At 42.1% G+C, this 27,066-nt stretch overlaps 1 protein-coding gene across 1 annotated transcript; it reads left to right on the forward strand.

The window, feature by feature from the left end:
• The first annotated feature begins 14,507 nt into the window (after nt 1–14,507).
• On the forward strand, nt 14,508–26,579 carry SLC46A2 (solute carrier family 46 member 2). The gene is made up of 4 exons (XM_020972406.2): nt 14,508–16,072; nt 18,260–18,343; nt 19,004–19,160; nt 25,547–26,579. The coding sequence occupies exons 1-4, from the start codon at nt 14,953–14,955 to the stop codon at nt 25,584–25,586; spliced, it is 1,401 nt and encodes a 466-aa protein (XP_020828065.1). The 5' UTR covers nt 14,508–14,952; the 3' UTR covers nt 25,587–26,579.
• The last annotated feature ends 487 nt before the right edge of the window (nt 26,580–27,066 follow it).

Here is a 27,066-nt window from a genome sequence, read left to right on the forward strand (position 1 = left end):
AGGCAAATATATCATTATTTATTAGAACACTGTATTTGCTTTCTCCATCTTCTTCTTCCAATTTTAGCAGTGCCTTGGTCATTTTATGGGTCATTTAGCTACAATGAGGAGGCCAAAATCTGGGGTTCCTGTCTCATTGGCTTTATACAGAAAAAGCCCCACACTGAGAAAGGTTAAGAATAGTTATGTTATCAGGGCAGCTATGTGGTAGAGTGGATAGAGCTCCAGCCTTGTAGTCAAGGAGGACCTGAGTTCAAATCCGGCCTCAGACACTTGACACTTAGTAGCTGTGTGACCCTGGGCAAGTCATTTAACCCCAATTGCCACACCGAAAAAAAAAAAAAGGTTGCATTATCTCTTGCATAGAGGCAATGGGGTGTAGTGTATAAAGAGCTTGTCCTGAAATCAGCAAGACCTGATTGTATGACCTTAGGCAAATCACTTAAACTCTCAGTGATCTAGCCAAGTGTCTTAAAACTCTTTAAGTTTCAAAGAAGGCCCCAACCTGCATTGGTAGAGGGAGTTTCCTCTCCTGGATGTTCCTATACCACTGAAATCAGAGATCCAGTCCATCTTCATTGTAGAGCTTTAATGGGAAAAGTTATTGAGGTTTTTTTGGGGGTAGTTAGGGAGAATTGCCCCCAAAAGCGCTGAGTATTCAGGAGCCAATACAGACCCATCAAAGGCTTTTGCAACCAGACCCATTACATTAGGATAGATTCCACCTTATAATCAGGTTTTAAAATCCTGAATTATCATACGACAGTGCTGGTCAACATAAATAAAGTCACTTACTTTTCTAGGCCTCAGTTTCTTCATACCTGAAGTGAAGGCGTTAGATGACATTACCTCTAAATCTATAATTCTACCATTTTGGAAGTCACAGGTGAGACAAAAGTCAACAAGAAAACCCTGTTTTTCTCTCAGTTCCTCACTTTGCTCTGCCCTTTCACTATCCATTTGGACCATGGATGTACTGAGCACTTCCTACTTTGCTCAAGGTTTTGCAGACATGAGTTGAGGATGTAAATTACATGAACTTCAGTGTTTTAGGGACAAAAATGAAAATGTTATCAACTTGTTCTTTCCCTCGGTGGGATCCTGAGTTTTCATGAGAAGAGGAGTAATTTTAAACTATAACATTTCATAGAAATATGGCTTATGTGCTTCTAAAATTCTGGTCCTTATAATTTTTCAGGCTCCAAGGGAATTTTACAAGCTAGTCCTGTCTTCTTTTCCTGACATTTCCTTGTAACATTTTCCTGTGAAGGCATCTCTTCTCTGACCACACTCATTTCCTCTCTGGTTTCATATTTCCTAGCCTTGACATTTGCCTGGTGGGTAGCTAGGGTCCCCAGTTGGACCCTTAGATTTTGATTGCCACTCCAATCCATCCCCTAAAAGCATTTGGTGAGTACCCACTACATCCAGAGCACAGTACTTTGCACAATAGGGGGAACTATATGGCGTTAGGAGGACATTTGTGATGCCCTGCTCCAAACTAATCTTCAGGTTACTGATATGATCTGATCTACCAATTCATGCTATCCCATATTTCTCCCTGACAAACTTCCCTAACACCAGCAGTAGAAAGGGGTAGCTTTTTTTTCTCCTTTGTGTCACCTATTTTTAAATGTATGATTTTATCTAAATAAAGGGATCTATAGATGTTTAATGAGGCAAGTTCTTTAAAGTGAGTAAAGACAAGGTGTAAAGTGAGGTATATGGTCAGATGGAAAGAATAAATTAATTCCAGGTTACAAGAAAAGAAGAGTGAAATCACTGTATTCCTACCAGATGGGTAAGGAGGGAAGGGCCTGAACAATAGTTGTTCCTATTTCCAGCATACAATGCTTTACACTTTCCTCACAAGTACACTCTGATGTAGGTTTTACAGATGAGGAAACTGAGACACAGAGAAGCGAAGTGACTCTAAGTGGCAGACTTTGCCTCCTATGTCTGGTGATTTTTTTTGCCTCTTAAAGATGAAGAAATGAGTAAAATGTATAATTTTTCTAAAGGCATGGGATAATAGCATTTAAAATTGGAAGATTGTTTAGTCTGTTTGCCCCTTTCTACAGATGAGAACCTAAGGACAATTGACTTGCCCAAGTCACATGGGTAGTCAAGCTTGGTCCCCTGGTTCTCCAACTCAGGAGAAATCAGTGTCCTTCCTAATACGCCAGACTGCCCCAGGGAGTGTGTCATACTTTTTATGAATCACTTGCAGTACCTTTCATTTACTCCTCGCCCCCTCACCTATGGTAAACTTGGTGCATGAAAGGTGTTTGATGGGCAAGTATCCTGAATGAAATTTGAAATACTGAGCTGGCTGTACAGTCCACTCCTGGCTCATGTCCTGCTTTCTGTAAATCTTCAGAAAAGCATGATGTCACTTAATTCAATCGTGAGGGAGACCCTACTGCCTGGGCCAAAGATCCTCTCTAGGGACTCTGATTTATTGGAGAATTATAGGAAACTACCTTATCTGAGAAATTTCCCAACTTAACCTTCTGTCCAAATATGTCTTTATATTTTTCTATCTTCACAAAGTTTGTTGAACACAGTACAATTCATAAACCACAAAAAAAATTATTAAGTGTTCCATTCTCAAGGTGTGCTTTACACAGAGGTATCCAGACCCCATCCCACTTAGCCTTACACTTCTTTGGGGGTGCCTGGGGGACAGACCTGCACCATCAGTTCCTGGGTGTTGTGGAGAAAGAATAGAGGAGTCCATGGCCCCTGTTTTGAAACTCAGAGTTTCAACAGAAAAGCATGGGCACCATAGAGAGGGAGGTCAGCCTTGAACTTTTTACTCTGTGCGCTAGAACACCTCATTGTCTCCAGTACTCTGAACCCCCTCTCAATCCACTACCCTGCTCCTTCTCTAACTGCTTCCTCAGTGTTGGTCCCATCAAACGTCCCCATGGCTGGGGCCATGACCCAGTTCTGAGCACACCAGATAAAGTTGTAGATTGTAGACACCTGCAACAGAGACTGACCCCCCAAATCTGCTGTGATCTCCCTGGAAGGCTGGCAAAAGTTCCCTTTGTAACATTTGCTCCATGGGGCATATGGACTGGAATGTTCTCCCAGAGGGGAAAAAGAAGGAAGAAGAAGTGAGATGAAGGGAGCAGGGTGATTTGTGCATACAACACACATCTGCTGTCCTCTGGCATGGCAACTTCCTATTCCTGCTTCCACAAGGATGGAGGGGCAGTTGTCTGAAATTTCAAAATTCAACATGGCCAAAATAGAACTCATTCCCTGCCCGCAGGCACCAAACCCATCTGTTCCCAAACTTCCCCAGCCCTGGGCTTTGGAGCAAACGACAGTTCAGAATGGATAAGGAGACCTACTGTGGGCCCCTGACATAGGCACCAGAGACATTATTTCATCCTACTAACCCCATGCCACAAGATTTACAGTCCCCTAGCTGATTGGCATGTTAAATGTGAGTTTCATGGGGGAAACACAAGGAGAGTGTTTTACTCACTAAGCAGATATGGTCGTACTCAGATGATCACACAGGAAAGTGACAATTGTCTGAGTTTAATAACTTCAAACCAACCCTTATTGTCTGGCCAGCCTTTGATCGCTAGGGCTTCTTAATAATTTTTTTTTGGTTCAAATGTGAAAAGAGCTGGAAGCCATTCCTTAGGGAGTCTGAAGAGTAGCCTCCAAGGTTATAGCCACTGATTTTTCTCAGGGTTTTTGCTTGTGTATTTGTCTTTAAAGGTAAAAAGGTCACATGTTCAAAAGAACTTGTCCAGTAAGTTATGTGACAAAGACACTTCCATGTGTAGAAGGAAGGGTCCTTTGGATAACTGCACCAGAAAAGTTCACTCAAATCCTATCGCAAATTAGAACAATCAGAAGAAAGTTTAAATTCAAGTCAACAAATGTTTGAGTGCCCACCCTGAGGCTGCTAGATAGCATAATGAACAGAGTGCTGGATTCATAGTCAAGAAAATCTAAGTTCATGTCCTGTCTCAGACACTTAACCTCTCTCAGTCTTAGTTTCCTCATTTGTAAAGTGAAAAGAATAATAATATCTACCTCTCAGGGTTATTGGGAGGATCAAATGAGATAATATTTGTAAAGGCTTTACAAACCTATATAAATGCTAATTATTATTATCATATGCTAAGTGTTTGTGTAGGGGAGAGATATAAAACAATGGGAAACAGTTTCTGTCTTCAAGGCACTTAGAACCTTGGAAGAACATGGCATCTGAGAGTTTTCCAACCACCATAGATCCTCTGTGACTTCCCAGTCTCCTTTGCCAGATCTTCATCCATGTTGTGCCTATTGACTATGTGTATCCTCCAAGGCTCTTTAGTGGACCCTCTTCCCTTTTTCCTCTATACTATTTTGCTTGGTAATGTCATCAGCTCCCATGGATTCAATTCTTGTCTTTATGCTGATGATTCTCAAATCTATTTATTTAACCCTAACCTCTCTCCTGACCTCCAGTCTCTAATTTCTAACTGTAATGGACATCTTAAGCTGGATATTCCACAGACATCACAAATTCAACATGTCTCAGATGAACTCATTATCTTTCCCTGCATACCCTCCCCTTTTCCTAATTTCTGTATTACTCTTGGGGGCACCACCAACCTCCTAGTCACTCAGGCTCACAACATACGTGTCCTATTCACCTCCTCTCTCTTTCATCTCCCATATCCAATATATTGCCAAGTCCTGTCCATTCTACCTTTGTAATATTTTTACTATATGTCCCTTTCTCTCTTCTCATACTGCCACCTGGTGCAGGCCCTCATCATCTCATGCCTGGACAATGCAATAGTTTAATCCCTGCTGTACGTCTCTCCCCTATGCAGTCCGTCCTCCATTCAACTATCAAAGTGATCTTAAATTTCAGGTCTGAACACGTCATTCTCTTCCCTCTCCCCCAATTCAATAAACTCCAGTGACTGTAATTTTCAAGATCAAATATAAATTTTTGACTTTTAAAGTCCTTCATAATCCGACCCCCCTTCCCTTTCTAGTCTTCTTACCCCTTAGTCTTCCCTGTCCCTCAAAGTACTCTGTGATCCAGTGACGTGCTGTTCCATCTCCCCAAACCATAAATTTTCACTGGCTCTCGTCTATGCCTGAAATGAGTCCCCTCCTCATCTGAATCTCCTGATTTCCTTCAAGTCCCAGCTAAAATCTCACCTCCTGCAAGAAACCCTGATCTCCTTCAATATTAGTGCCTTCCTTCTGAGATTGTCTCCAAGTTATCCGATATCTATGTTGTTTGTACATAATTATTTGCAGGTTGTCTCCTCTGTTAGATTGTAAGCTACTTGAGGGCAGGTATTGTTTTTGTTTTTCTTTCTATCCTCAGACTTTAGTAGAGTGTGTCACACAGTATAGAAATTAATAAATGCTTGTTGATGACTTGATTTGAATGTGGATTGCCTACTTGAACTTAATTGGTGGAGGGCAGGGGTCAAGTGCAGTCTCTGTTCCCTCATCCTTTCCTCCTATAGTCTCCCCTCATGGAATGGACTTATTTCTTGGCCCTCAGGTAGCACTTTGTCAAGTAACTTTGAATATGATAGTTATTTGTGTTGGTGTCATCCTTTACTAGTCTGTAATATTCAGTAACAACTGGCATTTACATACAGATTTAAAGTTTACAATGTGCTATACCTACATTATCTCAATGAAAGTAGGGACTATGTCTTAACTTAAACTTTGTATCTCTCCCAGTGCCTGGCATTGTGCTCTTCATGGTTTAGGTATTTAATAAATCTTTACTGAATAAATAGCTTTAGAGATAGGGACTGAATCCTATTCATCAGTCATCATATGATTTCACCATCATAATGATTTCATTAGTATAAGAAACTCCTAGATGTAGAAACTCCCTCTACCAAAAACCTTTTCTGCAACTTTCTGTCTAGAGCAGTGGTCCTCAAACTTCTACAGTAGTAGAACTCGTCAGTGTAAAAAAGACTTTGGCAGAATCTTTCTTGCAAAATCCTGTAAAATTATTACTTTTAAAAATTAATTTAATTCATTTTAAAGCCTACTAACAAACAATATAAAGTTCACTAAAAAAACAAACAAACTCAAGGAATTTCTGGCTTCTTTTCAGTACGGTTTGAGAAACTGGAGTACTGAGAGGTTATTTGATTTGACCAGAGTCACATAGTACATGTACAGTTACAGAATCCCAAAATGTTGAAGAAGGGATCTTGGAGATCATCTAGTTAAACCCATTGTATAGATGAGAAACCTGAGACCCAGAGAGGAAAAAGTGACTTGCCCCAGGTTTATTAGTGGTAGAGCCAAAAACAGAGCTCAAGTCTTGACTTTGACCCCTAAGACTCTTTCCATACTACCTCGTGGCCTCAGTTTTTCATTGAGTATTAAGTCATTTTCCCCTTTAGAGTGTATAACTTTATTGAGATAATGGTATGGTGAACAATCCATTTGAGCCAGCATATCAGTGACATGCCTATTGATGAAAAGACTTTTCAAAGTGCCTACTGTATGCCAGGCTCTGTGGATATAAAGACAATAAAGTAAGTAGTCTCTGCCCTTACAGAGCCTTCATTTTATAGGAGGAAACAACTTGTATACATATAAGAATATACAAAATATATACAAGGTAATTTGGAAGGAGAGGGTAATTTTGGGAGGATCACCAAAAGTCTTAAGAGAGAAGAGAGCTGATAAGTGTTTTGATATGTTATACAATGTGTACGTAGTTCATGTTTATTGGAGATTCTTCTATGGTGGTAGTATGGCACAGGAGACCTATCTCTCTGGCTGGCCTCAGAGCCAGAAAAACCTGGGTTTGGGTCCTTACTCTGACTCATTATGGTTGTGTGACCCTGGGCAAGTCACTTGACTTCACAATGTGTTAGACTAGCAAACTATACCCCGGGTCCAGTCAACCTCCTGATTTTCTGTATTCTGCCAGTTAAAAATGGTTTTTACATTATAAAATAAAGTTTTATTATTTAAATATTCAATGCTTAATTAATATTTAAATTTTCTTATTTATTATTTAAATAAAATTTTATTATATTAAAAATACAAAAAACATTTTTAGCTCATGGGCAGTACAAAAGCAGGTAGCTGACTGGATTTACCCTTTGGGCCATAGTTTGCTGACCCCTGTTTTGGCAACTCTAAGACAAAAGGAGAAGGTGCCAATCTGTACTGGTAGAGGGAATTTCCTCACCTGGAATTCCTTATAAAAATGAAATTGTAGATCCAGTCCATAGACCTCTTTCTAATGGTGAGGGTACCGCCTTTGATTTTTCTTTCCTTCTCCCCCAAATCACACAGTGGAATTTCCTTATGTTTTGTGTCAAGGATTCCTTAAGCCCTCAGAGCCAAAAATCTCATTTTCATATGGCTTGGGTTTTTATGCTTCTTGAATTTCACTGGAGTTCGTTTCATTTGATGGCCCATGACCTGAGGTGGGACAAAACGTAATGTATAGCAGTATTTCCTAAAATAGAGAATGATGAAGTCTCTCCCTGGCTAAGTGGGGGATTCTCAGGCCCTGAAACCAGTCAAAAAGCATTTGTTGATCACTTTCTAAGTGTGCATTGTGCTAAGGCTTAGAGGTACAAAACCAAAAATGAATACAAACTCCTGACCTCAAAGAGTTTACATTCGATCTAAGAAACAACAGGCACACCTACAAATGGATAGAAAACATGACAAGGTAATTGCAGGGGTAGGGGGGCACTAGCACCTGGACAGGGGGCAAGGCGATGGTTCAGGAAAGGCATCACATAGTAAATGGGGCTAGAGCTGAGCTTTGAAGGAAAATGGGGATTCTAAGAGACAGCGGTAAAGAGAATGCAACCCAGGAATGAGGGACAGTGTGCAGGGATCATAAAAGTGAGAGCCGGACATCTCATCCGAGTTTTTCATTTTACGGACGTGAAAATAGTCCTAGAGAAGTAAAGTGTCTTGCCTAAGGTAAGAGATGACAGTAGCAGAGTCAAGATTTCACCCTTCCCTGCCCTCTCATTCCAAAGTCACTATGTCTCTCTGCCTCCATTTTTCTCAGACACAGATCTAATCATGTCATTATCAAAAATTTTCTGGAGGTGACTGCCTCCTAACCAAAGTTAAAACTCCTTTGCCTCAGTTCCCTCATCTGTAAAATGGAAATAACAATAACACCTACCTCACAGGGTTGTTGTAGGAATCAAATGAGACAACATATGTAAAGCACTATACTGATCTTTGAGCAATATATAAACTGTAGCTATTGTTGTTATTATTATTACAATTATCATTGTTGTTTGGATCATATTTCCCTTTAGACATCACATAGTGCTTTGTTTTGCAATTCTCTAATGTATGTAAAGTCAAGGAGGGATCTACAGAGGATGTACAGAGGGAAGAAGGAAGAGATGGCAGGGTTTTTTTGTTTTTGTTTTGTTTTGTCTTTTTTTCTTTCTTTCTTGCCAACAGAATACCCATTACAGCGGGGGTATATTGATGAAACAGGAAAGGAGAATTGAGCTACTGAATTGTGCCAAGAGTGAAGTCAGATCATTGGGGATTCAGTGCCAAATGGTAATGGCTCTTCATCTCCCACTTACCAGCCTGGCTAGTGGATAGAGCATTAGAATTGGAGTAAATGAGACCTGACTCCATGTCTTGCCTCAGATACTTATTAGCTGTGTGATGCTAGGCAAGTCACTTAAGCTCTCTGGACCTCATTTTCCTCATTTGCAGAATGGGAATAATCCCTTACAAGGCTATTGTGAGGATCAAAAGGGATAATAAAGTCTTTAAGTGTTAGCTACCACAGAGGTCAGTCAGGCTATATCCCATCTATAGTGGTGAGTATCCGAACTATAGTCAATGGAAATGAGGATGAGGGATGATTTCGAGCCTAGACCTTGCCCCACTTCTCCTTTCCCTTCCTTCATCCTTGTTCTCTTGTCTATCTTTGAGTCTTCTCAAGATATTCCCAGGCAACTAAATAATTTCTGAGGATGCAAGTCTAGCAAGCCTAAGGCTAGGAATAAACTGATGATGATGATGATGATGATGATGATGATACATACACGCACACATACATACATAGCATTTATATAGTCCTTTAAGGTTTGTACATTATTTCATTTGATCCTCACAACTATCCTACCATTCACAGATGAGGACACTGGGACACACAGAGGTTAAGTGACTTGACCAGGGCTATATAGTTGGTAAGTATCTGAGACAGGATTTGAACTCAGGTCTTCCCGATTCCAAAGTTCAGGGCTGTATTCGACTCATTCCAGGCCAACACTAGAACAGTGCAGAAAGCTCTCACACTCCTAAGGCAGTCTCCAAACTGCCCTGGATTTCTCTAAGCAATTTCTAGTCTGGGGAGGACTTGATAACACTTGGACCTGTTCAGACCCAGATCCACAGTTTTAGATCTGGGGCACATGACATTTATTAAAGACATCTTCACCCTCAAGTACCTGCAACGCCTAGCATAGGGGAAAATCCTAAGTGAAGTTGCATGGCTAAGTAATAATTTGGTCCAGTGGGGTGGGCCTGGCTTGTTTCTCTTTGCTCTCCTTTCCACCTCCTCTAGTCATGTGGTTCAGCAGGTTTAGTCTGTTGTCTTCAGTGCCAGCATCTAATTAGAGCCCGCTCTTCCTATAACTCTACCCCTCCTCATTCTAAAGGAACCCCACTGGTTTGGCCACCTTGCTGAGGATTTCTCTGACTCCAGAGGAGCAGGGTTAGGAATGGAGTAGGAGGACTCCCAGTGGGCTAAGGCAGAAACCAGCACCTCCCTGGGTGGGACTGGAAAGAGCAGAGGAGGGAATATTTCTGTGGAGTCTTTTGGGGGTGGTAGCCAAGCTTTCAAGGGCACACCTAAACAACTTCTGATGAAGCCAGAGGAGAACTGGTTGGCCTTCAGCTAAGATACCCAGCCTAGCCTAAAGTGTTTTCTTTGCTTAGTGCACACAGGGAGCTGGGGTTTTCTTCTCTCAAAGGAAAAGACAGAGTTTTTCCCTTGGGTACAAGAAACCCCAGATCTGGAAGACAGTTAGGGGGTATAAGCTAGTGATGTCAAACTTAAATAGAAATGGGGCCCTCTACCCCATACATAAGGATCCCTGTAGGCTGCACATTGACTTAGAAAACTATATATTAACATTATGTTTTATTACATTTTTATTTTGTTAAATATTTTCCAATTGCATTTTAAAACTCATTTTAAAAAAATTTCAGTTCCATTTCTCTACCCCCCCACCCTTTCTCCCACCCAGTGAAAAGACAAGAATTACAGTAGGTTTGGGTAACACTCAGAAGTGTTGTGGGTCTTATGTGGACTGCAGGCTGTGTGTTTGACATATCTAGTATGGAGGCTAGAGATCTGGACTTAGAGGAAAGAAGACCAGAGTTCAAATCCTGCTTCAGATGCTTCTTACAAGCAAATTGTGCAACCTCAATTTTTAAAAATTAATTAATTCATTTTTAGTTTTCAACATTCACTTCCACAAGATACTGAGTTCCAAATTTTCTCCCCATCTCATCCCTCCCCCGACCCCAAGATGGCATGCATTCTGAATACTCCTTCCCCTAATCTGCCCTCCCTTCTATCTCTGTCCCCCTTCTCTTATTCCCTTTTCCTTCACTTTTTCTGTAAGGTACGATAGATTTCTATACGCCATCTCCTGTATATCTTATTTCCAAGTTGCATGTGAAAACAATTTTTTTTAACATTTGTTTTTAAAACTTTGGGTTCCAAATTTTTTCCCTTCCTCCCTCCCCATCCACCCTCATTGAGAAGGCAAACAACTCAACACAGGTTATACATGTGTAGTCATACAAAACACTTCCATAGTAGTCATGTCATGAAAAACTAAGCATATTTACCTTAATCCTATCCCACCCCCATTTATTCTATTTTCCCTTTTGATCCTGTCCCTCCTTAGAAGTGTTTGCTTCTGATTACCCCTCCCCCAATCTGCCCTCCCCTCTATCATCCCCCTTCTCTCTTGTCCCCTTCCCCTCCTATTTTCCTGTAGGGTAAGATAGATTGCAACCTCAGTTTCTTTATCTATAACTACTATGCCTACTACGTGCTAGGTATTGGAGATATAAATACAAATAAGAAAACAATCACTCCTTGCAAAGAATTTACATTTATAATGGGGAAGAAAATCAGTATTTATATATAATTACATATCAATATATTACATGTAATTAATATATTAATAATTGTATATCATAATATAACATTACATGTGATATATAATCTACATCTAAATTATATATAAATATGTTATATATTTATATATATATATAAATTATATATAAATATGTTATATATTTAATGTATACAGCATAAATATAAATTGAATAAACACCAAGATATGCAAAGTAGTTAAACTCAAAGTAGAAAATTTGGGGAGGAAAGGCACTAGCAGTTGGAGTATGAAGAAGGGCTCCATGGAGAAGATGAAGTCTGAGCTGTATCTTAAAGGAAGAGAGGGAGTCTGTGATCCAGATGTACCAAGGAAGGGCATTCCTGACATAAGGCACAGCCCATGCAAGGGCACAGAAATGGGAGATATAATACTGTGTATAACAAGTGAGTGGCCCAAGTGAGAAACACAAACAAGGCCAGTTTGTCTGGAACTAGGCTTGCAGGATGGAGAGTAAAATCTAAGAAAGCTGAAAATATAGGTTGGGACCAGACTGTAAAGAGCTTTAACAGATAAACAGAGGGGTTTCTATGTTATCCTATCTGTAAAGTGAAGGAGCTGGACTCAAAGACCTCAAAGGCCTATTCTAGCTCTGAAGCTCTGATCCTAAAACCAGGCTTCAGGAAAGTGACTAAAAGTGAACCAGGAAGTGACTACAAGTGTCAGTGAAAAGGAGATGGCTCCTACAAACAAGACCTGAAGATCAGCTGTGTCACCATGAGCAAGCCCTAGAGGGAACTCAACTGCATGACTTCCAAATTACTTTCCATCTCTAAATCTTTGACCCTACAGGGGTAGTTGTCATAATCTCTGTGACATCTGTGACCAAGAATCAAACTTCTTCCCTACACTCCCCTTTGTGACAATCTTAAAGCTGCTTTAATGTTCATTTTTAACCTGATTTCACTTAGATGATACTACTGGGCAGGCGGTGGCCACATGTGAGGAGAAGGGCCCTTTTGTCCTCTGCTGTGGACCTACAGAGCCTTCTCAACCTTCCTGAAGGCTCTTGCCTCACTACTCTGTAACCCTCGTGTCAGAAAGCAAGATGACAAGCCAGTAAGTTTTGAACAGGAAAAGACCTTACAGATGATCTGGCCCAGGAGGGGTGTGTGTGTGTGTGTGTGTGTGTGTGTGTGTGTGTGTGTGTGATGCCTTTGGCAGCCTGGTGAAGCCTATGGATCACTTCTCAGAGCAATGTTTTTAAATGCATAAAATACATGGGATGACAATCTCATTAAAATAAAGATGTCTTTCTTTTTCTCCATACAAGTTTATGGACTCCCTGTAGAATATCCATGGAATCTGTAGACCCCAGGTTAAGAGCTCCTGTGCAGTCTAACTCCTTCATTTTACAGATTAAACAACAAAAACAAAAGCTGAGGCCTAGAGAGGCTCATCTCAACCAGAAGAGGCTGGTGATGTGGGGGTGATGTGGAGAAGAAGAAGCCAGTGGAGATGGTAGAGCTCTCAGTTCAGGCTAAGAAGATGGATTCAGGGGATAAGGGTTACTGGTGTAGGGGTGGGGGCACATATCGCCCACATACCTCTGGTCTTTCCCGTGTTCTCAGTCAAACCCTAGGCTGTCCACCTTCTCCTTTCCAAATGGGGGGAAAGCTCCACAACTCTTTCCCTTTTCTCTGGAGGGTCAGGGTCCAGAGTGTAATAAATGCTGATCGCACAGCGTCCGCCACTTCAAGGGTCCCTTCCCTTTCCCATCCCTGGAAGCAAAGGACCAAAAAGGCTACTGAGGAAGACTTGTTTGTCAGGAATTACTTCTCAGTATTACTCCCATCTCTGGAACTGTTTTTTTCTTAACTACCAATACAGGCTCCCTTTGATTTCTATTGGTAGATACTCGTGACTCCTATTCCCTACCCTTTCAGTAGGATCTTCCCCACCCTTGACTATTGTAGGGAAGGGAAAATTCTTTCTGTAGGCACTGTGCAGTTTGAAGCTGGGGGTACCTTCTGCTCCTTCAACTGGACTATCTATCTGTCCAGGTACAACATCATACCCTTGGCTCCCTCAGCCCAGGCCTTCCTAGGGGCTGCCACAGCTGCCCCAGATGTGTTGCTGCATGGTGATGGGATTTCCAAATAACAATAGTGAGCATTTATATAAGCACTCTAAGAGTTGCAAAGCTCTTTACAAATATTATCTCACGTCATGCTCATAAAAACCTTGGGAGGTAGGTGCCAATATTATCCCCATTTTACATATGAGAAAACTGGGGCAGACAGAGGTGAAAGTGACTTGTCCAGGGTCACACAGCTAAGAAGTGTTGGAGTCTGGATTTGCATTCAAGTTTTCCTGACTCTAGGTTCAATACTTTATCCACTGAGCCACTGAGCCACCTAGCCACCTCACAAATGAGATGATTTAAAGACAGAACCTTGGTTCCCCAGTTCTCCAGAACATTATATGTTGAGTGGAAAGAACGGCACTAGATGTTCTCCATTTTGACTTTGTTTGAAAAGTGGTCATTTACCCTGAATCACGGTGAGTTCTCTACGGCCGAAAGACTTCCCTGATCAGAAACTTATTAGTTACTTACCCTAAAAGTTAAAGCTGTCTCCCCCTTCTACCACTCGCCACCCCATATGTCATTGATCAATCAGTCCCAGGACAGGAACCTACCCACATGGACCCAGGAAAGTCTGATGGGTACTGAGGGATCTGCTTTGGTTCTCGTGATTAGATTGTAGAGTTGGAATCAGAAAGACCCGAGTTTAAATCCCGCCTCAGACACTTCCTAGCTGTGTGACCACAGATAAGTCATGACCCATCTCTGGGCCTTAGTTTGCTTCTCCATGGAGAGAAGGGTTGTGCTTGATGGTTCCACCTCCAAGTATCTGATGACATCAAAGACCATTTAGTCCAGCCTCCTCACTGAGGCCCGGAGAGATTAATCATTTGCCCCAGGTTAAATGGCAAAGCTAGGATTTGAACCCACATCTCTGAATCAAAATTCAGTGCACTTTCCATTGTACCATCGCTCCTTTCCTCCCCACAGTCTTTGCCCTTTTCAGGTTTAATGCCCTGAGTCACAGCTAAGGCTCCTTTCTGGCTCGGCTCCACCCTTGCCCCTACGGAATGCATTTATCTAGCTTTGGATGCCTCAAACCCCAGGGCAGTCACTTGCCCGTGCCACTTCCTTCTCCTCCCCAGAGTGACACAGTCAACCCTCTCCACTTCAGGGGCTCATGCCCTATAGCCTCTCAGAGCTAAGAAAGTGGAAGTGATCCCTCCCACTGTGGGCGGGGAGCTCAAGGGAGAGCTCGCAGCAGCTGGGCTTCTGATAGTGGGAGGGAAGAAGAGAGCCAAGTTAAGGACAATCTGAACTCTGGAGCTGCTCCTGTCTATTATACGGGCAACGTGTGTGTGTGTGTGTGTGTGTGTGTGTGTGTGTGTGTGTGTGTGTGTGTGTGTGTGTGTGTGTCTCTCTCTCTCTCTCTCTCTCTCTCTCTCTCTCTCACACACACACACACACACACACACATACACACACCTCAGAGAGAGTCACTCTTGCCATCGGTGTCTGCCTCTGACTCTGACCCTGTCTCTGTCTCTTTCCCTCCTTTTCCCCCCACTTCACTGAACTTCACTCATCTCTCCTTTGCAAGGTAACAAATTATGAGACTTTCCCTGCTGCCGCAGCAGGTCTCTTTCCCTTCATTCCCTTAAACTCCCAATACTCGCTGCCAGGACCCCAGCTCTCAGTGAGGATCTGGCCACCATGGGCCAGGACCCTAGGAGGAGCTGTCTGGAGACAGGAGTGATGAGGACCTGGATTGAACCAGTGGTGGCCTCAGCCCAGGTAGCTGCCTCCTTCTATGATGCGGGGCTGCTGCTGGTGGTCAAGAATTACTACAACCTTTCAAGTTTCTCTAACCACAACAATTCCTCCAGCCCCAGGGGGGCCAGTGAGGATGCTCAGCAGAAAGCCATCTCCAACTTCTACATCATCTACAACCTTGTGGTGGGCCTCACCCCACTGCTCTCAGCCTACGGGCTGGGGTGGCTCAGCGACCGCTACAACCGGAAAATTTCCATCTGCATACCCCTCTTAGGTTACCTCCTCTCCCGCCTCTTCCTCTTGCTGAAGATCCTTTTGGACTGGCCAGTAGAAGTGATGTATGGGGCTGCAGCGCTGGCAGGACTCTCAGGGGGCTTCACAGCTTTCTGGTCTGGTGTCATGGCCCTGGGCTCACTGAGCTCCTCTAAGGGCCGTCGCTCTGTGAGACTCATCATCATTGACTTGATATTGGGTTTGGCAGGCTTCTGTGGGAGCATTGCTTCCGGTCACCTCTTCAACTTGCTTCGAGTGGCCAACCGGCAAGGCGTCGTCCTTGCTGTCTCTAGTGTAGGCTGTGCCACATTTGCTTTCCTCTATAGTCTCTTTGTCCTCAAGGTCCCAGAGCCTGAGGTCAAACCCAGTAAAACCTTTGGTGTAGTGGACACTGTGTCTGGGACCATGGGCACTTACCGCACTCTGGACCCTGACCATCCAGAGAAGAAGGGAGGGGTGGTGGAGCTTCCTTCCCTGGGGAAGGCAGAGCCTCGCAAAGCTATCATTGCTCTGCTCTTTGCAGGGGCCATCATTTACGATTTGGCAGTGGTGGGTACAGTTGATGTGATGCCCCTTTTTGTGTTAAGGGAGCCACTGAGCTGGAACCACGTGCAGGTAGGCTATGGGATGGCAGCTGGTTATACCATCTTCATCACCAGCTTCCTGGGAGTCCTGGTCTTTTCTAGGTGCTGTCGGGATACCACCATGATCATGATAGGGATGGTCTCCTTTGGAGCCGGCTCACTGCTTCTGACCTTTGTGAAGGAAACCTACATGTTCTATATTGGTGAGTTGGGCTGTTTCCAATTCAAACAGTAGAAAGGGGGTTAGTGGAGTCTGGAGATCTAAGTTCAAATCCCAGCTCTGTCACTTACTACCCATGTAGCCATTGGCAAATTAGTTAACTTCTCTGGGCTTCAGTTTCTTCACCTGTAAAATGAGCTGGTTGGGCAGTGAGAAATACAGAAGAGGTATCAGACCTGACCTAAAAGGGCTTCTAGATTTATATTTTAGAGTCCAAATTAACACACGGGAAAGAAATCCTATAGAGCAAGTTTAGAAGGAAATGGCAAACCACTCCAGTATCTTTGCCAAGAAAGCCCCAAATGGGGTCACAGAGGGTCAGACATGACTGAAAAATGACTAAACTGAACTGATCGGCTGCCAAGATAACTAACAGAGATCAGAGGTGCTCTAAGTTCAGAAGAAAAGATCTCTGAAGGCTTCATGGGAAAGATGGGACTTGAGCTGTGATAAAGTTTGGATGGCAAATGATAGAGAGAGGGTGGGGGAGGTGAGGGGTTAGTAATCACACAAGGATGAAACTTGCTGGATCTATATCTAATTCCTGCCCTTGCCTGCTTTCTTCATAAATGGACTCTGTGTCATTGCTGTCCCTAACCCATCAGGCTTACCATGAGCAGCTCTTACCTCTAGACTTATGAGGATGTTTTCCCAAGGCTTCTTGCAGATCGAAGAAGATGCACACATGAGGCTTTACATTAAAAAAATCATTAGGTGTCAGGGGGAAGGACTGGTTATGCTGAGAGCAGTTTAGGCATGCTTTAAAAGGGATATGCACTTGCGATAATTTATGTGAACATCTTTTATTGTATTCATAAATGTTTAGATAACATGTCTGGAGTATGCTGAGAGCTGGGAGGGACCTTAGATGTCATTGAGTCCAAGCCCCTCATTTGACAGATGAAGAAACTGAGACCCAGTGAGGTTAAAAGACTTGCCTGAGATCCCTCAGTTAGGAAATAGCAGAGGTGGATTTCAATCCCCCAGTGTTCTGATTTTGAACCATTAAGTCTTTCCATTAAATCACATTGTCTCCCCACCCTTTTCTCTCCCCTTTCCCTTTCCCAAACAGTGGGCTAAACACAGTGGCTAGTGTTCATTTTCCTGAAAATATGCTGGTTAAGTACCATATAGCTTCACAGGGGAGGCTGCCCTCTTGAGTTAGGAAAGAGAAAAAGGACAGAGTGAAAAGCACTGGGAGACAGGATGGAAAGGGGCTTTATCTATAGAGGGACCTGTTCCTGAAGACAGATCTTCAGTGTCAAGGAACTGGCTCTTGGGGGATGCTGCTCCCCAGCTGGCTGAGGGAGAAGGGTTTAACTCTGGTCCTCTCCCCCACCTTTCTCTTTCAACTCCCCCTTCCCTCTCTTCTTCCTGAACAGTTCTCAGAGACCTATTGACCTGCTGCTGAGACTCAAAACACCAGGAAAAGTAGCCTGGATGTATGAAAAGTAGCAGACTTTAATCCAAAATGTAATTGTACACAGTGGAAGAAGAATGTTGGTTTGGGAGTCAAAGGATCTGAGTACAAATACTGAATCAGATACTTACTAGCTGTATGACCCTGGGCAAATCACTTAATCTCTCTATGCCTCTGTTTCCTTATTTGAGGAATGAGGGGAGTAGATTTGGTGATTTCTAAGGACCCTGCAAGCTCTAAATTAATGATCTTGTTGTATGATCCTGGCTCTTCACCCCACTCCCCACCCCTTCTACCTGAGGGACCTTGGAGAAGTCCCTTAAGACTCTAGATCTCAGTTTCCTCCACTGTAAATGAGGGAGGTTGGAGATTGGATCTCTAAGATTCCTTCCAGCACCTCTAGTTCTATGATCAAGCACCAGCTTCTGGTCCATGAGAAAAGAGCCATTTCCTAGCAGCTCCTCCAAGCGTTGCTTTTCACTGGATACGAATAGAGAAGGAGGGAGGGAGCATAAAGAGGTACTTGTTATTGTTCTTGATGAGGATGAGAATTGCTCCAACATCTTATCCACAGCTGCCTCAGGTGCCTTGCCAGCTGGATTAGTCACGTACCTCACCCAGCTTCCTAGCAGCTTAGTCCTCCAGGACAGGCACTGATGACTGGGTCAGCACTGAACCCTGATGAGAAGGCTGTTACTCTAGACAGACAAGGTCAGGCTTCACTAATTTTTCTCGTTTGTCACGTTGCAGCCCGGGCTGTCATGCTGTTTGCTCTCATCCCAATAACAACCATCCGATCAGCACTGTCCAAGCTCATAAAGGGATCTTCCTATGGTGAGGAGAAATTGACTGTGGATTATTTCTGCTTTTAGATAACCTGGCCTGGTTTGGGGAATGGGGAAGCCCAGGGTGTGCGCTAAGGTCTTGGAGAATTCATGGGGTTGCGACCGTAAGCAGTGCTTACTGCTGGCTGCTGGCTGCCAAAGTTCCTACTACATGCTTGATACTGGAGATTCAAAAAGAGGCAAAAAGACAGTCCTTGTCCTCAAGGAGCTCACAATCTAATGAAGGAGAAAGCAAACAGATATATACAAATAAGCTACATATAGGATAAATAGGAGATAATTAAGAGAGGGAAGGTACTAGAATTAAGATAGGTTGGGGATGGCTTCCAGTAAAAGATGGGACAGAATAGAGAGGGCAAACTAAACATCCTTCAGTGCACAAATACTGTTTGGTAAGAATCAAATTGGTTAATACAGCCCAAAAAAGGGTAAGAAAGATTAAGAGCCCCATTATTGGTTTTGTTACCAACTTGTCTCCAGAAAATCCAAAGAAATCCAGAAAAAAAGCTCACCTGAGAGAAATAGATTGTGATTGCTTAGGAGTTGAGGGAACATTTAGAAGGACTCCACAGAAGCTCTCTTAAGTTCCAGAATAGAATGAGATGTCCTGATAAAGTCATTCTCAGTGACCCTTCTGTCCCTTCTACAGGAAAGGTGTTCGTGATACTGCAGCTGGCACTGGCCCTCACTGGGGTGGTAACATCCACAACATTCAATGAGATCTATCAGCTCACCATGGATAAGTTCGCTGGCTTTTGCTTTGCCCTATCATCCTTCCTTGGCTTCTTGAGCATCATCCCCATTGGGTAAGAGTCATTGTGTGTTCTGTTCTGTTGATGCTGCTATTGTTGCATAGACAGCAATGGAGATGGGTTCATCTCCAGGGAATTTCTAGGGAAAAAGGGCATTTATCTCATTCCATTTATAAAGTGCTGGATAGGTTACCTCAAGAGGAAAAAGTTTAATCCAGCTTTCCTCCCCACAGAAACCCCAAACTGAAAGTATGGCAACTTAGGAATTTCCTACTAAGACAAATGGTAAATTGAAAACCACAGACTCAGCCTAATCATTTGGCAATGAAAGTTATTTAGAGGATCCCAGTTCTACTTCCTTGACATCAGATGCTGGGATAAGTGTAAAGAAACCCTTTCTAATCACACTGAGGATTTTTCTTTCTTTTTTTTCTATTTAAGCTTAGTTTGGCTCATATCACCTGATTGGTAATCACTGCCTTAGAAGTCTCTTTCCTTCCCCTGAATTATCCAGGCTTACTTAAACCCAGCATTTGGTGGCCCAGTACTTGATAACCTCTGTTCATAAGGTCTGTGTCTTCCTGCACTACTGGACCAAGCTCACCTGTGAGTGGATTAGTCATATCGAGACACACAACCCTCACTTATAAAAACACTGGTGAAACTGCCTGGATGGGCAAAGGAAAGAGTAGAGGGGGTGGGGGATGATTCTTTCCTTTTTGTCCTCCTCCTATCTTACAGTGGTTCTCAAATGGCAACGTGAGTGCAGCCAGGGTCCTGGGGCTGCTTTTTGGTTCTTGGCCCAAATTAATCATTTACAGGGTTACTGTTGAGCAATCGGAGGTATGTTTAATAAGCATTAACTTGAATAAGAAGGAAGCATCCTCTCATTAGTGCCTTACCCCAAGCAGTTCTATTCTTCCCAGGGCAGAAAGGGGAGAAGGGAGGGTTTTACTGAGAGAGGTGGGAGCAAGAGTAGGTGGAATCTGTGAAATCTTCAGCCCTCCTGAGATTGTTTATGGACTAAAAAAATGTTTGAGGCCCACTAATTTGGGATGTGTGGCTTCCCCATGGAGCACTGATCCAGGTTTCCTTTGTAGGTAACTCCATAGAATTCTGATCTGAGGGTCATAGTCCAGTATGAGATCTTACTGCTGGGCTTGTCCTTCCAGAGCCAAAAATATTTCTTCTCTTTGGCTCTGCCACCTTCCTCCCACCTATCTTCAGCCTTCCTCAAGAGTGGCTACATTTAATAGCCTCCCTACATTTAATAACTGATGTCCCTTCCAAGAAGAACAGTAGTCTATTTGTCATCAAACACATTAACTAACTGTCTGGGCTTCCTGCCATAAACTGTTGACTTTTTCTTGGATACAGTGAATATGTACTATTTCCCATTCTAGACCTTTACTGAGGTTCACCATTCCCTGTACCTCCTTTCTCCACACTAGCCCTGAACAAAATGTGTTAACCTCAAATTGCCAAGGCATTGGGTCTCTTCTAGCATTCATTCTAAGGGGGCTGTCCATGGTATACCCGATATTCATTCAAGTATCATGATTTGGCATACTCCTTAGGAGGAGTATAGATTTAGAGCTAGAAGGACCCTCAGAAGCCAGCTAGTTCACCCCACCCTCTCATTATTTTAGAGATGAGGACACAGTGCCTCCTCACAGAGATAATCAAGACACAGTTCCTACCCTTGCAGATTTTATAGTTTAATAATGATATTGAATCCTGAAACAACTCATCTTTTCAAAGGGAGAAAGAACAACCAAGACAATTAGAGGGAAGGCATTGTGGCATAACAAGCAATATTAACTTAGAAGTTAGGAAGCTCTTTGATTTCCATTTCAGAGCTGAGAAAATGATAGCTGACGACCATCATCTTCTTAGCTTAATCACATAAAAATAAACAGTTAATTTCTGGAAGAAATAATAAGAACAGATTTCCTTAAACAGACATTCTTGTGGCCTTTTTGGTCCTACCAATACTGAATTGTCCGGAGGAGTAGGAGTTAGATGAATTTTAAATCTGCTAGATATTTCTAATCCTTCATTTAATATCTCTCTTCCTTTATTTATATACATGTTACATCTAACTAGACTATGTGACTAGGGATCATGTCCTGTCTAAACCTTGTGTCTTCTACAGTGCTCTGTACATAGGAAGCCCTAACAAATTATAAGTTCAGTTAAACTGAGCTGAATTTGAGGTCTGCTGGATTTCGGGAAATGGACTTCAGAACCAAATCTTTTCCCCTTAATTCTTGGGCTAAAACAACGGCAAATTAAAAGCTTGGGAGTGGTCTTCCATTTAAAAGTTTCAGTACCCAAGGGTAACATTCTATCTGAGATTGGCTCCATTTATGCACCTTATCTTCTATATTTAATTCACTATTTTCCCAATTCAATTCAGTTCAACAAAAATGTATCAAACATGGACAATATTTAACAAATATGTAGAGTATTGCAGTAGGCACTGGGGAAGATATAAAGATGAAATGACATGGTCCCTATAGTCATTGAGCTGATAATCTAGTGTGTGGGGTATGTGGGTATGGGTGTGTGTATATATATATATATATGTGTGTGTGTGTGTATATATGTATACATATATATATATATATCTACACATATGTGATTCATACACAAGTAATCAGATTACACAAGACAGAATAAATACATAACAGCCATGTAAAGCAAACTACTATTTTATGCCTGAGGAAGAGAAAAATAATTTCTGACTGAGGGGATCAAGGAAGGTTATGGGGAGAAGGTGGCATTTTAGTTGTCTTGTAGGATGGGCAATATTTCAACATTTAAAAATGAAGTGATATGGGAAGGGGAATTAATTCTGGGTGCAAAGAAGTGAACCAAAGCAAAGAGACAAGAAAGCATGAGATGTATGTAAGACAAGGTAAGTTGTCCAGTTTTGTTGAAGCATAGAACAGATGAAGTGGAGGAAAGAAAAGGGTGAAATAAAGCTGAAAAAGTAGACTTATGCCAAGTAACAGAGGTCTTTGAATTTCTAATTTGTTAAATTAATGGCAGTGGAGGCACTGAAGTTCTGAGTACTGGATGGGGGTGTATGATTAGGGCTTGCATAAGGAAAATTCATTCGGCATCCAGAGTGAAGGACAGCTTTTAGTGAGGCAAGATAGAAAAGGGTATAACCAAACTGTTACAATGTCTTGGATAGGAGTTACCTAGTTACCACTAGGGTGGTGGCAGTAGAAACAAAAAGGAGGGTAAGAGATGTTGTGAGAGCTAGTACTGACAGGATTTGGCATGGGATATGGGAGTAGAGCTAGAGGGAAGGGTCAAAGATAACACTTGAGGTTCTGAGCCTGAGGGAGTGAATGAATTATAGACACCACCAACAGCAATAGAGAAGTTGGGGTGGGGCAAGCTTTGGAGAAAAGATAAATTCAGTTTTCAACATACTGAGTATGGAATACTGGTGGGACAACCAGGTAATAGAACCAGTGAACAGTTGTAATGAGAGTCTAGAGTTGAGAGGAGAGTCAGGGCTGGAGCACTAGCTTTAAACCAGAGGACCTGGGTTCAAATCTTGCCTCTGATGCTTTTGACCTCTGTAATTTTGAGCTAGTCACTACCTGGGCCTCAGTTTCCTCATCTGTGAAGATGACAAAAGTGAAGAGGTTAATAATAATAGCTAACATTTACACAGTGCTTACTATGTGCCAGGCACTGTGCTAAGCACTTTACAAATGTCTAATTTTATCCTTACGATAACCCTGGGAAGTGCTATTGTTATCTCCATTTTACAGATGAGGAAACTGAGGTGAACACAGGTTAAGTGACTTGCCTAGAGTCACACAGCTAGTAAGTGTCTGAGGCCAGAGTTGAACAAGCCTTCCTGAATCAAGGCCCAGTGCTCTATTCTATATGACACCTAGTTTTGGCCCAATAGTTTGCATTACTGGTCCTCTTTAATAGATGAGGAAACTGAGGCTTAAAGAGGCACAGTGGCTTGGCCAAGGTCAGGTACCTGAATATGCTGTTGGCTGCCTCCAATCCTGTGGTTGTTTTACCTGTTTTGTGATGCATTTGTTGTTAAGTAGCTTCCCCCTGGGACCACCTGGATTGTCAGCCTTCCAATCTTCCAAACAAAATTGTAGACTAAGTATAATACAGACATGTGCCTACCTAAGCTCTCTTCACCTTAAAAACTTGGCTCTCTCAACAGTCAAGTATATCATTCCCCATTGTGTGCCATGAATTTTTGTAAAATTTCATCATCTCCACCTCTCCTCCCCCAGAATACTGGATTAAAAATCAGGAGACCTGAATTCCAGCCCTGGCTTCACCACTTACTAGCTAAACTCTAACAAGTCACTTATATTCAGCATCTTCATCCAAAAATTGGGAGTGGTATTTTACTTACAAGCACCTATCTCGCGGGATGATTGTGAAGTTTGAATGAGATTGTGTATAAAGTGCTTTGAAAACTTTAAAATGCTGTATAAGTATCAACTACTATTATATTTTTTGTTATTCCTTACAGAGAGGCTATAAGGCTCAAATGAGATAATATATGTGAAAATACAGTGTAAATTATGGATTGCTACAAAAATTCACTTTGATTAACATTTACTATTATTATTTCTGGTATGTTAAAGTTCTTTCTTTTCCCAGTAGTCATTATAGCCCTCCCAGCCCTCCACCAAAATAAATGAGACATTCAAACTCAGCACAACACAACCACCTGCTGTGTGGTCAGGTAGGCACTCCAGGGATGCTTAAGCAATTTCGTTTACAAGGTTCACCCACTGTCTGGCAAAAGGCAAAAAGAGCTGAGTGAATACATACAATTGCAGCCCATGGCACTAGGCTGACATGAGGCATAAACTGAAATTGGAACACAGACTCAAAGCTCAAAGGGCCTTCTGAGCTCAATAATCTGCCCCTGCATTTTACAGATGAGAAAACTGAGGACCAGGAAGCTGAAGTGATTTCTCAAGGTCATGCATTAAGTAGCCTAGCTAGGATTTTTGCCCATGCTTCTGCCCCTCCAAATTCAGCATTCTCTCTACGTCAACAATGCTGACAGAATAACTGGGAGATTTTTATATATTTTATAGTATATTACATATTTTATATATTTTTATATATTTCACAGTTATTACCTTACTTGATATAGATGTCTATCTATACATACATATATATGTACATACCCACATCTATCTGTAGAGATGATGACAGGTCACAAAGTATTTGGCTCAGTAGGATTTATCTAAAACTGACCAACCCAGATAGAGCTCTTTGCAGAAAGGAAGTTGACACACTTTTCTATGGATCTAGATCTCTTTGCAACAAAAGTGCACATATATATTTAATTCATTGTTACAGAGATACCAACCATTTTTGGATGGCCATTGTTGAAGCCACTGTGATGTAGACTATGTAGAGTCAAAAAAAATCCCCCAGAACTACTTCATCAGAACCCAATGGGGGTATCTATTCTGACCCCAGCCACAAAGGTCCTGCTATTCAGCTCCATACATGGTATATTTTTGCTGAGACAGAAGAGTGCGATCCAGTAAAGCTGTCCTTTTTGAGGAAACTGAGCAAGGCCTAAAGAGGTCATGGTAGAGTGGAAAGAATCTGGATTTGAAGACAGCTCAAAACTTTGCTACAATTTGTGTGACGTTGGATAAATTATTTCATCTTTCTTGGTTTCTGTTTCCTTATCTGTAAAGTGAGGGGATGGGACTTACTTAATGCCACTTCCTGATCTAAATCTATTATCATTTCTGTCTTCAGCCTGGTCCCAAACTCGACATTTCAGTGCTGGCAAAAGACCTCTTTACATTCTTTATCATGCTTCCTTTCCTTAAGAAGGAACTCTGGCTGGGTGGCCCAGATTGTAGTTTCCTAACTAGAAGTACCTGGAAGAACTTGAGCTTCCCTGTTGGGAGCTATGTAGTGAAGTAATAAAGACATGGTTAAAGGGGCTGAGGGAAGGGACCAGAAGGCTGCTTGATCAGGGTGAAGATGTTCAAACTTGTCGTAGAGGGAAGAAGGGGTTGGATCGAGTTTTTGGCAGACTTACTTAAGCACTTGAAAGTCGTCCTCTAGTGGTCATTAATTTCATTTTATGACATGTACATCTCAGCAATGATCAATTAATTGTCTGCTCCTAAACCTCTGCTATTGCCTCCCTCCAAGGTGACTTCCCTCCTCCTCAGCCTGTTATTGTTTTTCTTTTTAAATCCTTGTCACATCTTTAGTGAATATGTGGTCAGTTTCCCATTCACACGCCACCCCAGCACCATGAACTCTGGTTTGATGGAAAGCAGTATTTTGAGAATGGCTTGTTTTGGTGGGTTACCCTTGCTGCTATTAACATTTCTGTCAATTCCCTCTCCCTCTCTCCTCCTATCTCTTCATCTCCCCCCCCCCAAACTCAACAGGGTTGTGGCCTGCAAGCAAGGAGAGATCACTGAGAAATGACTGAGTTGATGTCCCTAAAACCCATAAACAGAATCACCTGTGGTGTGGATCCTGCATGAAAAGAAGCAGCTGGATCAGGGAAATTGACAATAAAAACTAGAGTTCCATCTGGGTTCACCCTCATGAACCAGCTACTTCAAAGGGTTCCATATTGGGTGGGGAGAAACCCTATACTGGTGGAGGAAACTTCTATTCTGAAAATTAATTTCACAAGAAAGTTGCCAGATATTGTTGGTAACACAGAGAACTTCCCCAAGAAAGGCATTTGAAATATCAAAACGTTCGGGTATTTCTAAATTCTCCTATGAGGACTTAGGTCATAGATTGGTGCTCAGATCCCTCCACCATGCTGTAGATGGTTATTCAGAAATAGCCTTCTTGGCTATCCCTGCTTCAGGCCCATATGCTAGAAATAAACCAAAGATATAGTTTCCCAGTCCTTTTAGATCCAGGATTGGTTGCCATGGAAATTTTCTTTTTTTTTTTCTTTTCCAAAGTTGTTGTCATAGACAGAAGCAACATTTGAGGAAAAAAAAAAAGGTAGACAAAACCTTAGGAACAAGCTAGTTGTCATCTTCCCAATGGTCGCATCAGCTACAACACTTCAGGTAGCTATTGCTTAGCCTTTGGGGGTGTTAATTTCTTTGTAAAAAACCAAATTTCCATGAAAGGCTCTTTGGGTCACCTTTTCTAATTCATGATTGCATCATAAAGGGCCTTTTTAAATTAAATGAACAAAATAAAATGGGGATTGCAGTCTGCCAATCATGCCAATAGGTCCCAAGAGACATTTTAGACTGTCAAAAATAGTTTCTAGAAGGAGGGGCATAAGGGAGAGTGTCAGAGACATAAAAATGTCCTGTATTTTGAGGCATTTGCTTAAATAGCTTGTTTGTTTGTTTAATCTGCTGAGACTATTTTTCCTAAATGGTAATTTGCCTAAAGAGCCGTGTTTGAGCATATAAATAAATGTGAATGAATTCCATTTGATTCAACAAATGACTTTCAAATGTCTATGCTATGTGCAAGGTTGGTGCTAAGAAACAGTCTCTATGCTCAAGGAACTTACATGGTGGTATAGGGAGCAGGGGAGTGTAGAGTAAGTATTACTCTAGGTAGAAAATAATGGAGGCAAAGAAGAAATTCAAGGTTTTACAGAGAATCTGGAAAGAGAGAAAATGCTTTCTAATTTGGTTTTGGGGAGGAGGAGAAGAAAGAATATTAGGGAGAGGTAGAATGACTACTTTTCTGATAGGTTCATTTTTCACAAACTCTGAAGTAGCTGGGGTTCATTTTTTTAAAAGGAAATATAAATGCTTACAGGCAGCTAGGTGGTACAGGCCCAGATAGGATGGGCCTGGAGTCAGGAAAATCTGAGTTCAAATCTAGTCTTACTTACCAGCTGTGTGACCCTGGGCAAACCACTTAACCCTGTTTGCCTCAGTTTCCTTATCTATAAAATGGGCTGAAGAAGGAAGTG

The sequence above is a fragment of the Phascolarctos cinereus genome, unplaced genomic scaffold (genome assembly GCF_003287225.1).
Source record: "Phascolarctos cinereus isolate Bilbo 61053 unplaced genomic scaffold, phaCin_HiC Scaffold_4;HRSCAF=312, whole genome shotgun sequence".
Taxonomy (NCBI): Eukaryota; Metazoa; Chordata; class Mammalia; order Diprotodontia; family Phascolarctidae; genus Phascolarctos; species Phascolarctos cinereus.

Excerpts from the sequence above, each read along its gene's own strand:
- SLC46A2 (XM_020972406.2), top strand. The coding sequence starts at position 14,953 with ATGGGCCAGGACCCTAGGAGGAGCTGTCTGGAGACAGGAGTGATGAGG. Across the intron at positions 16,073-18,259 it reads AACCTACATGTTCTATATTG|CCCGGGCTGTCATGCTGTTT; the intron begins GTGAGTTGGGCT and ends GTCACGTTGCAG. Across the intron at positions 19,161-25,546 it reads TTGAGCATCATCCCCATTGG|GGTTGTGGCCTGCAAGCAAG; the intron begins GTAAGAGTCATT and ends CAAACTCAACAG.